Raw genomic sequence first — 14,634 nt, forward strand, 5'->3', positions numbered from 1 at the left:
AAAAAACAGCCAATGGCATTTTTTTCTTTACTTTTCTTATGAAGTTAAGGTTTACTAAACTGTTGAAGCAGCTGAGATATATGTTCTCTGCAGATTCTCTAGTTTTGAAATGCAATTTGAGCTCTAAGTTCCCACTCAGGGATGCATTTTTTTTTCAATTTCTTGTGCCATACTCTTCATTTCACAGGTTTTCTAAATTCCTCAGGCCTTGCCATATTGAGTGCCAGTCACCTTAGTGAAGAGAGGAGAGATTAAACCTCCATGAATTTGGAATAGCAGAGGATCTCAGTTTCAATTCTTTGGCACAGAACCAGGGTCTAAAACCAGCCATGGGAAAAGCTGTTGAAATGGAGCCTGCAATTCTCTCCACGTTTGACTTGTATAATGTTGACATTATAACACCAGAGAGGCCAGAAAATATTTTAAACAATTATGACTTCTTTCTATAAATATTTTGGAATTGCTTTAACAGATAAAACAACATATTTTACCCTCCTCGTTTTCTAAGTTACTCTGGACACCCACAGCAGCTCGCTATGATGCATTTATTTTTGGCTTGAAGGTCATGCAGGACATCTTAAGGTGCTAAGTCTTCTGTTAAACTGTGTTTTCCAACATGGGTTGGGTGTGAAGGGAGTCAATGACTCTCCAAGCAACAATTGAATTTGGTTTCATGGAATTCGAGAAACACATTGTTGTTCTTCTCAGCTGAAGCACAGGCAAGGAAAAAAATACAAGTCCTGGAGATGATTTTTGAAAAAGTCCCCCACCCAATGAGAAGTTTTCTTTCTGGACCAAAAACAAACAAAAAAACCCCAAAAACCTCCTCTTGCTTTTCCCTTTCATAACTCTTCCCTGTTTCTGTTTTTTCTGACACTTAAGTTTGAAAATATTGCAACTTCTCCAGAAGAAGAGTACAAAAAAGAAGGGACAATTATAGAGACAGCCAAGGAAATTCATGATGCCTGAGTATGTCGTTCAACTATTTCAGGTGTCTCTTCCCTCAAACTTAGCCAAAGGGTAATCACAGAGAGAGTGAGAGGTGAAATTCATTTAAAACCTGTAATTTCCTGTCTCGAAGAATATGATTAAGAGGCCTGAATTCCAAGCTCTGGAAATAGACTATGATATCCTAAGTCACCGATGAGCTGAGTGATCAGTAAGTTAATAAACTTCACCGCAATTTCCTTCTCTCTCCCAGAGCCTGAGAACTGGAGACCTGGCTTGCCTTCAACATAAATGACCTCAGCATGTTATGTAGCATTTATTTTCAATGTAAAAACATCAGACGCCAAAATTGACTATGGTATTCCTCATAAAGCATTCACAAAAAAGCCCTTCCAGTTTATGATTTTAAAACTAAAACAAGTTTCCTAAGCCTTGCATTGTTTAATTAAATCACCCAAAGAATTTGGATTTAACAAAGTTTGGTGCTGTTTTATAATAGTAGGGTGGGAATAGGAAAGCAGAACTCACCCTCATGCCCAGAAAAAGCATCGCTTGAGCCTGCCAGTGCCAAGGTCAACAGCAGCTGCCAGAGATCCATACCTATGGGACCTGCAATCACAGAAAGAATATGATGAAGCCAAGCAACAAAAAGTAGACCGTTATCATGAAATACTGTTTAAAGACTGGTGAAACCAGGAATGCACTGACATGTTGATTCTAAAATGAAGCCTAGAAACTCTTTCATGGCCCCAGAGTTTCCTACTGTCATACTGTTCAAGAGCACAAACAACAGGTTGCAGTAAATTCTACTTCCCGTGGGTGCTCACCTCAGGAAATAGCATGGACACTAGAGATTTCACATCCTGGCGGACAGCCACAGAACCACCTCATAGCAAATAACCCCCACGCACTGCTTCAATAACAGGGCCAGTGTGGTTCACTTTAATTTGGTCCGGAAATAGAAAAAAAAAATGGTCAGCAGTATCATCAGGCATGGGGCATCAAGCTGGAAAGGCCATTAAAAGATAAACCAAGCAATCCACTGCAATAGTAACATTTCTTAAGTCTGTTTCCCAAGGATCAAATGAGTTTAATTAGCACTCAAAACACTGCTAATGAGCTATCCCAGAAAGGTGAGAAGCAAAAGAAAACACGACATCCACATCGGTGGCACTTTCAAAAGACTCAGGAAGATAAACACACCAAGAAGGATCAGTTCTGACCTCCATAGACATTTGGGATCCCAAATGTGAGTCTCATCTCAAGCCGTTCAGTCTAATGAACAAAGGAGCAGAACAACATGCCTCAGTGAGCACACACCTTTATCTGGAAGAAATAAACTTCTCTGAAATAATGAGCCATGGTTCCTACATCCAGGATTCTCTAAAGACAAGTTTGGATGGCTCAGAAATGAACTCTGCACACTGGCCTTTGTGGAGCTGCTGTGGCATTTGCCGACTCCATGTGAAAACATCAGACATCAAGTGAAATGACCACAGCCTCACTGCCGCGTCTTCATTAAAAGACACTCTTTCCAAGTCACACAGGGATATCTGACCGTCATCACCCTACCACCTCCTCCAGGGCCTCTATGCAATCTTAACAATAATGAAATAGCCCTTCTTGCTTTCCCTAATCAGGCTGAAATGACTAGCAAAAATGTTTGTTTTCATGGGCTGGCAGGCATGGTCCTCTGCCAACTGAATAGATAAAAAAAATGTCTAATATCCTATACTTTCATTTCTAGACACCCTATCATTGTTTATTGCTTCATACAATTTTATGTTCTTAAAATATTCTTAAGGAAACACATCTCTTTGTGAAGCCAGTATCTTCTTGCATCTGAAAACCCCTGTGCACACTCACTTGAATGAGAAACCCCCTCAAACACTGCCAGAATCCTGAGAACCAAATTAGGGGGAAAAAATCTGTTTGCACACACCCATAGCAGAAAGAGAGATATTTAAAACTATCATAATCCCAAATGGGAGATGTGAACAGTTCATTGTCACCTGAAGCATCTCATAAAGACTTGAATCTAACTAGTGATAGAACCAGGAGGAGGCTACAGGAATGTGGTTGAATTCAGTAATGCTAATTGCTTTATTAGAATCAAATGTCCCCATTCCTTCCACCAGTGATGGCTCAGTGGTAATGACTCCCAAAGAAGTACCCTCCATCCTCCCCTAGAGAACTTTCTCTAGAGCTATCACAACTCAGGCCAACAGATATTCTATTTGATTTGATTCTGTGCTGCTCCATCAGCTTTGCAGAGCTCCATATTGCAGCTTCTACATGAGAGAGCCTTCTTTATTAGGTTATAGCTGAGAGAAAATATCCTTAGGAAAAGACAGAGTGCCAACCGACACACAATTTTGGGAACTTGAATATAGCCAATGATGTATCATAGGTGAGGAAGAGAAATCTCCCTTCCCCTGTTCTTTTTGACCAGATTATCATATGTACCCATTACCCCAAAGTATAAGACTTCATCCAAACAGCTGTCATAAGACACTCTACTTATAATCTAAGTAGAAGCAGGCATTGTTGAGAGGAATCTACCAAATTGCACCTTAGTTTAATAGGGTTTAAAGCTTGAAATATTTTCCTAGGGAAAAATCCTACTTTAAATTTCTTGTGATATTTCTGCATTTTTTTTTTTTTTTTTTTTTTTTTTTTTTTTTTTTACTATAGCCGCATGGTAAGGTTTTCATCAGGAAGGGAAAAATGTACTTCTCTTCTTGCAAAATGGAACTCACACCATTTCCACCTTCAGTGCGGGAGACTTTTACCTGCTTCCTCCTTCCTCAAGGGAGAGAGAGTTTAAAACCAGTGTAATCCAGCTGGCATGAGTTCAAATTTTGTAGACTGCCCAACAGAGGAGGCCTCCAAATTACAGAATTGGGTCTCTCATATATTGACTTTCATTCCACAGCTACAAAATAATCCATAAACACATGAGAAAAGATTAGATGACATTTTTTCTAAAGTGTTTTAACCAACTACAGATAGGAAGGGCAATTGCTTCAGTTATTTTTAGTTTAAAATGAGCAACTACTTCTTGAACTATTAGTGACTTCTGGTACTGTGCAAGGCACTGTGGAAAGTAATGCAAAAACTATCAAACGCATGCCTTTTGAGGAATTAGGCAATACAAGCACTTAAAACGGAAAAGAAACAGCATAGGTAAAAATGGTAAGTTAACATAGAAGAAAATGAGCTACTAAATTGAAGGGCTTAAAATTTGAACTAAATGACTGATAAGATTGTGATGAATAAGGAAAAGTGAGAGGGCCTATAGTGAACTTTTATGGGCAAAATCTCAGTGTGAATGTTCTGGATGTGGGGATGAATTCTGAGTATGTTTAGGGTAACACTCAGAGGATGCTAAGAAGAAACCAAGGTTCAGAATTGTGAATAAAGGAGATAAAATTGGATTGACAAGGTAGGACCAGACTGAAAAAACATTTCAACTCATAGTAATCAGAAACTCTCTAGAGGTTTTGGTACAGATGACATGCAAAAGTGGGTTTTCCTTAGGATAAAGTTGTCTGGCCGACCTTCTTAACCTAATTTCATTTGGGTACATTGAGGAGATTTGGTGATGTCTAGATAAGGATATGATAAGAATATCACAAATGACTGAGTATTTGTGTAGATGAAAGATAGTGTGACAGACAGAAATCAGAACTTTGGGATCTGAGTTTTTCAATGGGAGGAGAAAGTCACATGACTATTTCGGATACTTGAGTATTAAAGACAATTATGGGACTTCAGGAAATGTTCAGAAATGTACAGTGGGAAGCTGAAGATAGGAGAAAAAAGACTAAAGAAAATGAGATGACATTAATAAATATAAGAGACAGTTACTTAGAGATAATGAGGATTAGATGAATTTAATATGAAGACTATACTATTTTGTGAAAAATCCCCATATCATTTTTATGAAAAGCAGTATTAAAAATTATATTAAGCTACATGGGAAAAAATATGCCCATTCAAATCTTGTTGGTAATTTGGCAGAAACAAAATGAAGTGTAAGGTTGGGGATGTAGCTTAGTGGTAGAGCAGTTGCCAAGCATGTAAGAGGCCCTGGGTTCCATCCGTAGCACTGCAAAAATAAATAAATAAATGGAAAGTGGTTAAAAGCATTTTTAAAAGTGTGATATTAACATATTAATATATGGGAGGAATTGAATGATAGATTTAGGAGCCTGGAGTCTGGTTAATACAAAGTCCAGAAGAATATCACAATGTTAGCTGCACTAATCAGTAAGTTCCCCAAAATTGTTATTTTGCTGATTTGGCTTTCCTGATACTGAAAAAGCAGTAGAGCCAATTTTCAAAATTCCAGCAGAGACAGAATGGCTTATATTGCAAAACCAAGACTCCAGTTAGATAACCTGATAAATGTGTACTTTCTGATGCTGGTGTTGATTACTAATAAAATATTGCAAAACTGAATTAATTGACTTCCTGGTGAAGCTTTTCTAAGAACTCAGCACAGAAAAAGAAGGGGCGAATACAAAATGGTGTCTGCAATTACCCATTCTTATTAGCCCCAGATGCTTATTTGGACAGTTTGCATTCACAGTTCATGTTTTTTACCTACTTTTTATGGTAGTGATCATTTGAAAATTGGTCAGATCCAAAATGCATTAGGTCAATTTATTTCCTTCCCATTAGTGAAGAAGGAAGTGTTCACAGACACTTTTTAATATAACCACAGTAATGTGCTGCCTAACAATGGGACAGGTTCTGAGAAATGTATTGTTAGGTGATTTTATCATATGAATATCATAGAGTGTATTTCCACAAACCTCTTACACATCTATGCTGTATGGTGTGTGAGTGTGTGTGTGTGTAGGCCTAGGCCATTATGAACAAAACAACAGGGCACAATAAACATGAGACAGATGTGAGAGATTGCTCCTGTTGTGAACTGATATACAGTAACCTCTTTTTTTCATAAGTAGAAAGTACATACTTTAAAATAATAAAAAAATAGATACATAACCCAGAAACAGTCATTTATTATCATTATCAAGTGTTATGTGCTACACATATTTGTGTGTGTTGTCCCTTTATATGACAGGCAGCTCAGTAGGTTTGTTTATACCAGCATTGCTACATACACATGAGCAGTGCATTATACTAGGGTAGCATCACAGCTACGGCATCACTGGGCAATAGGAATGCTTCAGCTTCATTATAATAGTAGAGTACCATGATTATATAGAGAGACTGACATTCACTGAAAACACTTATGTAGTACATGATCGTAATTTTATTGAGATTGTTCTTCTCTCTGACATCAAGTAGGGAATAAAGATTGGGAATTTTAAATGTGCACAGTGTTTACTGTAAGGTTTAAGTGAAAAGGGAGTGGTATATACAGTGGATCTTTTACCAAACAAATAAGCATGCATAGTTTATACCAGTGATGACCAATTCAGTTACCACCAGTCACAGGTGGCTATTGAGCACTCAAAAATGTGTCTAATATAGCTGAGGAATTAAACACAAATTTAAATTATGTTTAATTGCAATTAATTATTCTAATTAAGCACTTAATTAAGTATATTCAGAACTGGTAGGGTATGTGAATCTGCTTTTTTAGCTGTTCATTTTATGAACTCTAAGATAAAATATTTGTGTTGGAAATTTACTAAATTGAGATGGGCTGTAAGTGCAAAATACATACATATTTTTGAATGTTTAGTACAAAAAAGACTGAAATGAATCTCAAAAATGTTTACATGGCCTGCATGTTGAAATCATAATTTAGACTATTGAGTTAAATAAAATATATTGTTAAAACTGATACTCCACTTCTTCTTGTTTTTTAAAAAATGTAATTAGTTGAAAATTTTAAATTACACATGACAGCCCAATTATACTCTTTATGGTTTGTATGTTCGTATTAATATTAACATTTCAAGGATATTAATCTGTGTTATGCTCATATGATGTTAGCAGCCTAATTTTTAACAATGATAACTGAATAATTTTTTTTATTTCTAAATCACATACAATCGTTACTGGTATGTTTAGAGATCCTCCCAAATTCAGAATAGTGGTGACAGGAAGATTCATGGAAGCTTCTGGTGACTTAGTATGATCATGTTTGCAAAGGGTTCCTTGGAGGGATTCCCAGTGCACATGCATACTATTCACATTATGTTTCTCTTTGACTCACCGACAATGATACATGGTGAGTGTTTAATAATTCTCTTTGAAATTGAAAAAAGGGCCATAATTTGTTGTGTTTGCTGATATAAAGCTACCAATGTGAAGACAGTGTGAGCTGGATCTGTTACATCATTAGCTGGGAAGGCAAATAATGCTACCTAGGTTCCATGTGCAGTATTAGGTACAAAGATTAAGCAATCTGCTGATGCTGATACAAAATGTATGAGACAGTGCTGCAGAATAAATTCTGACAACATGATTTCACTTGATGACATCTGATCTACTGTCAGAGAATCACATTTAGTTAATAATCATTGAGAGAGATACTTTCCAAGGCCACAGTGACTACCTTGACCTCCATTTACAGAAAAGATGAGCTCAGGGGTTAAGTGAATAAGTTCTGGAGTCAAAGAAAGCCAGGACCAAATCTTGGCTTTATCAAGCCTCAGTTTCCTCATTATTAATATGGAAATGATAATAGTGTTCTTTCTCATAGAAAAATCAGGATTAGATGAAAAAATGCATTCAAAGATTTTTGCATACCCACTGTATATCTCCAAAAAGAGTTAGTTACTAGAGTTTTTCTTATAGTAGCAACAAATAGTCTACTAATATCTTATTATGTTTCCATGGGATAGATTGGGAGTGGGGCCCCCATTTATATATCAGGGGAATCTATGCTGGGGATAAAGCAATCAACAAATGTGCTCCAGGGCAGCCACGGTATTTAAATCTCTATTCTTAAATCATGCACTTCACAGCAAATAGGAGGGCTCTTCATAAGGTACTGTGCCTGTCTCCTAGGATAATGAGTTATTACCATCTTAGGATAAGGCAGGAATGTGCCCATTAGGTATTTAGGCAACTGTATACTTTCTTCATTGAGATCCAGCTGCATGGAAAAGACTAAGGGTTGATCCTACTCCATCACTTCCTCATTTATTTTAATTAATTTTTATGCTACCATTACAAGGTTCCAATAATTTTTTTGTGTGAATCAGGGATTTCTAGAACTGAAAAATTGAGGATGAATTCAACAATAATAGGACTGACTCTTCCCAGGAGAACTCAGACAAGGCATTTGGGTTACAGAAACTTGAGTCTCCTTGTAGATTGAAGAGATGAAGGGCACTTCAGTAGCCAAATGCTTTGTGCTGCGTCTTTCATGGTATGCATGATTATTCTGTTCAGAGAGGAACTCTCTCAATATGTGAGACATTCTGTTGAAATCCAGTAGGACCTACATACACTTTACAATACCTCACCACAATTACTCCCTACATATGATCATTAGTTCACCCAGTCTGATTCACTTGGTGCATTCATGAATTCACAATTCAGGGATAACTCACATGGAAAAGAAAAATCAATCATCACCTGGGTGCTTATCTGAATAGTATTCTCCTTTTTATATCTTACTTTATGCCATTGTATTGACCAACTCATTTTTTTCCAAAGTAGAATTTGGGAAAGGAAACATCTTACTGGATTTCTGCTTTATTTCTTTCCCTCTACAAGCAGCTTGTTTTAAATTTTGATTTTTTTCATTACTAGGACAGCTCATTCAGAAACTCTAAGATGGAAATGTTCTTCCTTTCACCTAATATAAAAGAAGATTAATAATCTATGGGATACAAGTTCTCCCAGAATATAGCTCTCAAACAAAAACATTATCTCATTGGGATAATAATCTGACAATGATTAATATAATAATACATATTGTCCCAAATACTTTTTATATCTCAAAGAAATGCATATGTTCCTACCTTTTTTTAGAGCTATGAAAGAAATGCAGATTTTCTAAAAAAGAGTAACTAGCACACCCTGATTACATAAGGAGCAAAAATTGAGAGAAAACATTTTTTAAAATTTATTTATTTTTTTTTTATCAAGTCCAACATGGTAAAGTTGTTCTTTTAAGGTAAACAAGTTGGGAAACCAAGAGTGAGGCAATGTGGTCTCTGGGGAAAAGCATTACTAGAGGAGTCAGCAATCTCATGCCCTTGTGCCAGCCCCACATTGCCTAACTTGGTGACTTGAATAGTCATGTAATCACAGTAGGTTTCAATTCTCTTCCTGAGCACTATTCCATCTTTTCTGATAAGTCAAATCTTGCATCATGCTGTGTAATAGCTACCATTTTCTGAGGGCTACCCATCCTGATGCTACAGGGCTCCTTGTCTTTCTGTTCTGCTAGGAGCCACAGCAAAAATATTGATACAGGTACCTTTGGTTTAGGTGACTGCCAGCTAGCCATTGAGATTATGATTATGTTAAGTTTTACATTCATATGCCCATCCTGATGCTACAGGGCTCCTTGTCTTTCTGTTCTTTCAGTCCTGAGCAAATGAGACAGGGTGGTGTGGTCAGTAGCTGTGCCTCATTCACTACTGCATTCAGAACAACTAGCTTTTGCTTATGGCTGAGTAGGTGCCCACCAGAAAATGTGCCCAGTGAATAAGTGTGCCAGGCATCTTGTGATTTAATTCAGCCTTCACACAGACTTGTGAGGGAAAGCCTCACATGACAAATGAGAAGATGGGCCAGGTGCTGTGGTGCACTCCTGTAATCCCAGCAACTTGGGAAGTTGAGACTGGAAGATCAAGAGATCAAAGCCAATCTAAGCAATTTAGTGAGACCTTAAACAACACAATGAGACCAATTCTCTAAGTAAAATATAAAAGAGAACTGGAGATGTGGCTCAGTATAAGCGCCCCTGGGTTCAATTCTTAGTACCAGAGAGAGAGAGAGAGAAAGGGGAAATAGAAGTGGAGAGGAGCTTAGAGAGACTGAGTAAATTTCCCAAACTCACAAAGATGGGATATTACTGAGGAGGATTTGGAACTCTCCTTGTTATCTCCAAAGCCTGCCTTTGCATTCCCTGCTTCTTCTTAAACAGTAAACGAGGCAGACTAAACATATGATTCAAGTGCCAGTGAATCAGGGGGAAGGAAAAAAACTAGAGAAAGCAAGAAAAAAAGAGAACAAAACTGGAACTTGAGTTGTAGGGGGAGGCAGACACCATAATATTTCCAGAGCTCAGGGCATATCAAGGACAGCAATAACTCATGAATGCTGACACGTGAATACTGAGACATGATAATTCATGACTGCTGACACAGCAGTTTCTTCAAGAGTTGCTCTGCTCAAGGGATAAAATATTTATTTCCATGCCTTAGCACCTGGTCTGCTTTTGGGTACATTGCTTAAGAGCTATGTAGTGTGCTTTCTCCATGACACAGGGACTTCTCCCCATCTTTAAGCCTATACATAAAAATAGAAAAGTCTCTTTGCCAGACTGACTGGCTGCCAGATAGATGGCAAACACAGGGCAGATCAATGTCATGTCTCATCTCCAGGAAGTTGACAACGTACCACTTCACTACTCAAGATGATAGGAGGTGTAACAGCTTGGACTTGGACCATTCATTGTTACTAGCTTTAATAGAAAGCACTCTCTAGAACAGCACTAACTGAAATGTAATATGAGCCACAAATGCTGGCAAGATACATAATTTTAAATTTTCTTAGAACCATATCAGAAAGTAAAATAAAAAAATTTTAATTTTGATAATATATCTTATTTAACTCAATATATTCATAATATTTTATGATGTAATCAGTGGGAAAGGCTTTATTGAGATATTTTGTGCCCTTGTTTTCATGCTATGTCTTTGAATCGGGTATGTATTTTGCATTCACAGAACATCTGGTTGGGAGTAGCCCCATTTCAAATGTCACTAGTGACTACTGCATTGGACGGTGTAGTTCAGAAATACTGAGAGACTGTGGAAGCCCATGTGGCCAGATCCTTGGCTAATGCAGAATATATCTGTTTCTTTACGACTTGGAAGGCAGGCCAAGCTGCTGAGAAGAGACCTATAAACAGTTACTTTGTCAGGATTACTAGTTTCTTAAAATCCTAGAAAGAAATCATCTTGCCACTGAAGCAAGAAGTGGGGTGTTCCAGATCTCTAAATACTCATTTTTACATAATTACTAAGTACTGAACACTATATATAATTAATTAAACTATAAACTTTTTGTTTGTGGCACAGAACTTTGAAGTCTAGTAGCAGCTAGTTAAGGTACTTGAAGTGAGTAATTTTTCACCTCCAGCCTTAGGTTCCTTGTCTCTTAAATGGAGTATCTGGAGCATATCAAAGTTCTCAATCTTGGCTACATGTTAGAATCACTGGGAGAATGTAAAAAAATAAATGCTCTGGCTTTATCATAGACAAAGAATCTCCAGGGTGGAGCCTGAGGATTGATATTTTTCTTACATAATTCTAAAGTGCAGCCAGAATTGAGAATCACTTACCTAACGCAAACCAAATGTGCTATTTTATTTTTCAGTTTGTGCAGTAGAGCTGGTCCACCTCTAGAAATCTTCCTCAGCCAACTAAGAAATGTGCTTTTTATAACAGATATCTATTATGATAAGTGGTTGAAATACTGAATGTGAAAATAGGATGCAAAATTATCACCCAAGGAAATGCCAAGATGAAAAGAAAAGGCACCTGGAGAGATGAAATCAACCAGCCAGGGATAAGATCATTCAAGCAAGGATATTAGTTTAGGCTCACTGATAACTCTGGGGAGGCAAAATGTTCAAGTGGTTCTTCCAAAGTTACTATCCCTGGTTATTCAATCAAGCACTAATTTAGGTACTGCTGTGAAGGGACTTTACAGATGTAATTAAGTGGTTAGTCGATGGACTTTAAAATAAGGAGATTATCCTGGATTATCTAAGTGAGCCAATGCAATCCTATGAGACTATAAAAGAAGAGGAAGTCAGTCAATGAGATGGGGAAGAAGGGGAAGTAGGGAGATTAGGAACTTGAGAGGGACTTGATCTGCCCTTGCTTCAGGGGACTACATAGAAAGCGCCTAGCAATGCAGGCTGCATCTAGGAGAAAAAAACTGGCTCCAGGCTAGTAGCCAGCAAGAAAATGAGGAACACCATCCTACAATAGCAAGGACTATACCCAGCCAGTGACTCAAATGAGTTTGGAAGCACAAGGTTCCAAGAGGCAAAGCAGCTGGAAGGATTTCAGTCCTGTGAATGTGATTCACATCAGAGAACCCAGCTGAGCCACACCCTGCTCAGACTTCTCACCTATAGAACAGTGAGATAGCAAGTGGGTGTTGTTGTAAGCCACAAAATTTGTGCTAACTTGTTATGGAAGCAATAGAAATCTAAGTCTCTAAAAGTCTATTATGGATCCTGAGACTGACTTACTTCCTCAACATCAATCAGGAAAATAATAACCCAGCCACTGCTGAAACATGTCCAATGGAGAGAGTTGGGGGTTTTGTTTGTTTTTTTTTTTTGTTTTGTTTTGTTTTGTTTTTTTAAGCAGTACATGGAAATTTGGATCCAGAATGGACTTTAGTGATGATCTTGTCTGATCAAATTATGATAACTGATAAAGGATGCTGAATAAATAGGTAGTAAATAATTTATGACTTTTCCCCCTTTAACTAACCAGGATGAGGGTGCCTTGACTTGCACAGCAGAACCTCTCCATACAGAAACAGGTGCAATAAGCTCTCCTTTGTAGACAGCTTACTGATAGTCTGCCTTAAGGTTATTCAGTTCCCTTGATTCCAACTCAAGAGTTGTTAGACAATTTTCACATTCTTGTTCTGTTATCTGAGATTACTCTCTTTCTGGAAAACTAACATACTAATCAGCTGAAATAAAACTGCTTTCCAGTGCAATGAGGAATAAAAGCACACACTGGCATGCTGGTGTACTGGCCCATCTCCAGAGTTTGGCCACGATAAAGCAGGCCTGAGGTTCTGCCTACCTCTGGGTCATCTGATGAAATTCATTTCTCTAATTCCTTCATAGACAAGAGATGGCCCAAGGGAAAGTGGGAAAGCCTAAAAGATCCTGTCTTTATCAGTTTGATGAATTTACATTTCACCTAAATTCCTGGCCAAACCAGGAAATTAAACAAAACAAAACAAAAATACAGGCACTTTGTCAATGGAAAGATAAACCAAAACCAAGGTCAAAATCTACAACAGACCAGGGTAGGGGAAAGACAAGGACGCAGAGCCTGTATTTATGGCCAGTCTATCTTTATAACACATTCTTGCAAATCTTGGCTCCAGATAGCTTGTTTTCAATCCTCCTGAATTAAACATTCAATTCCCAGGAGGCTTATGTTTATTCTCCTAGGGGACCACCACAGCATAACTCAGGAAATTATAATTCAATGACCTGGCCATATTTCTCCTAAATAAAATGGCTGGTGGAAGAGGGTTGGAACCGACAGCCTGAGCCAAACCCTGAACCACTTATGATTCACAGAGACTGTCCTCTGATCAGGAAATAAAGGGACAAATAAACACTTATTTTTGTTGTTGTTGTTGTTGTTACAATCCATCTGAGTGAAATCCATTATTTCACAACTTGAAGAATAGGAATAAAACATTCATCTTCCCCTGAAATTGAAAAGTGATTCAAGTGAATTTTTTTTTCACATTTGAATCACTTGATGTCATGTGATCACTTAAAACTTTACTTTCAAATGGGGAAGGAAACCATCAGAAACCCTCGGGGTCAGTTCCACATCATATCATCATATAAATGCTGAAGTACCACAGAGATACTCCGCAGACACAGGGAAATAATACAACTGGATATTCACTGGCATCTAAAATAACTCCTTAAGTTGGCATTTCCTACCAGCCTCTAATCCCCACCTAATGAACAAATGGTCATCTCTTCTATTTCCAATCCTTTTAATGAAGTTGGGGTTCACCCTGTTTCCTGAGCTAGATACAAGTTACTCCATCTCTTTTCACATTTAACTTGTTGCATACAAAGTGATTCTATCTCAGCACTGTCTCTGGAATGTAATGCCTCCTCTTAGAATCCTAGCCCACTGTCTCTTCTCTTCTTTGGACTTTCTACAACCTTCCTCCAGGTAAAAGAAAGTATTTCTTTACTTTCAAGGCTGCAGCAAGACAAGTCACAATTCTACCTACCCTTCCACATCGATGCTACCTTCAAACATCACACCTTCCTGATTTTCTCTTCTTTCTTCTGAGAGTTCATCTTGGTATTCCCCAGGACTTAGCATGGTACCTAATATACCAGAAGAGACACCCAGAACAGAGTTTTCGAACAGGAATTTAGAAGGGGTGAGAGCATGTCTTTCTGTTGAAAGTTCACCTGAAAGCTTCACAGGAAGACAGTGGTGTTGTTCATGCCATCAGGCAAAAAGAGTCGTTTTGATCAGGCTGGATGGAGAGACCCAAAGCACTATACTTACTCAGCAAAGAGAGACAGCCGCAAACATAAAAGGACAAAGTCTTATTTTCTTTTTCTTCAAAGTGCTCAGACTTTAGAAAACCTCGAAGAAGATGCAACACAAACATGCAATTGTGGTGTCACTTTTTCTCTATAATATTTCCCTAAATGCAAATTGGACTGTTGAAATGTAAAACATGGAACAGAATTTAAACCAAAGTGTTTTC

General features: G+C 37.8%; 1 protein-coding gene across 2 annotated transcripts in view; it reads right to left on the reverse strand.

Moving 5' to 3' along the window:
- Ghr (growth hormone receptor) overlaps positions 1-14,634 on the reverse strand; it is a 250,955-nt gene that overhangs the window by 140,666 nt on the left and 95,655 nt on the right. For both annotated transcript variants that reach the window (XM_026415487.2, XM_026415485.2), the window contains exon 2: positions 1,477-1,557. In XM_026415487.2, the coding sequence (XP_026271272.2) occupies positions 1,477-1,546 (70 nt within the window). In that variant the 5' untranslated portion in view covers positions 1,547-1,557. The remainder of the gene's footprint in view (positions 1-1,476; positions 1,558-14,634) is intronic.

Source organism: Urocitellus parryii, chromosome 1 (assembly GCF_045843805.1).
Source record: "Urocitellus parryii isolate mUroPar1 chromosome 1, mUroPar1.hap1, whole genome shotgun sequence".
NCBI classification, from domain to species: Eukaryota; Metazoa; Chordata; class Mammalia; order Rodentia; family Sciuridae; genus Urocitellus; species Urocitellus parryii.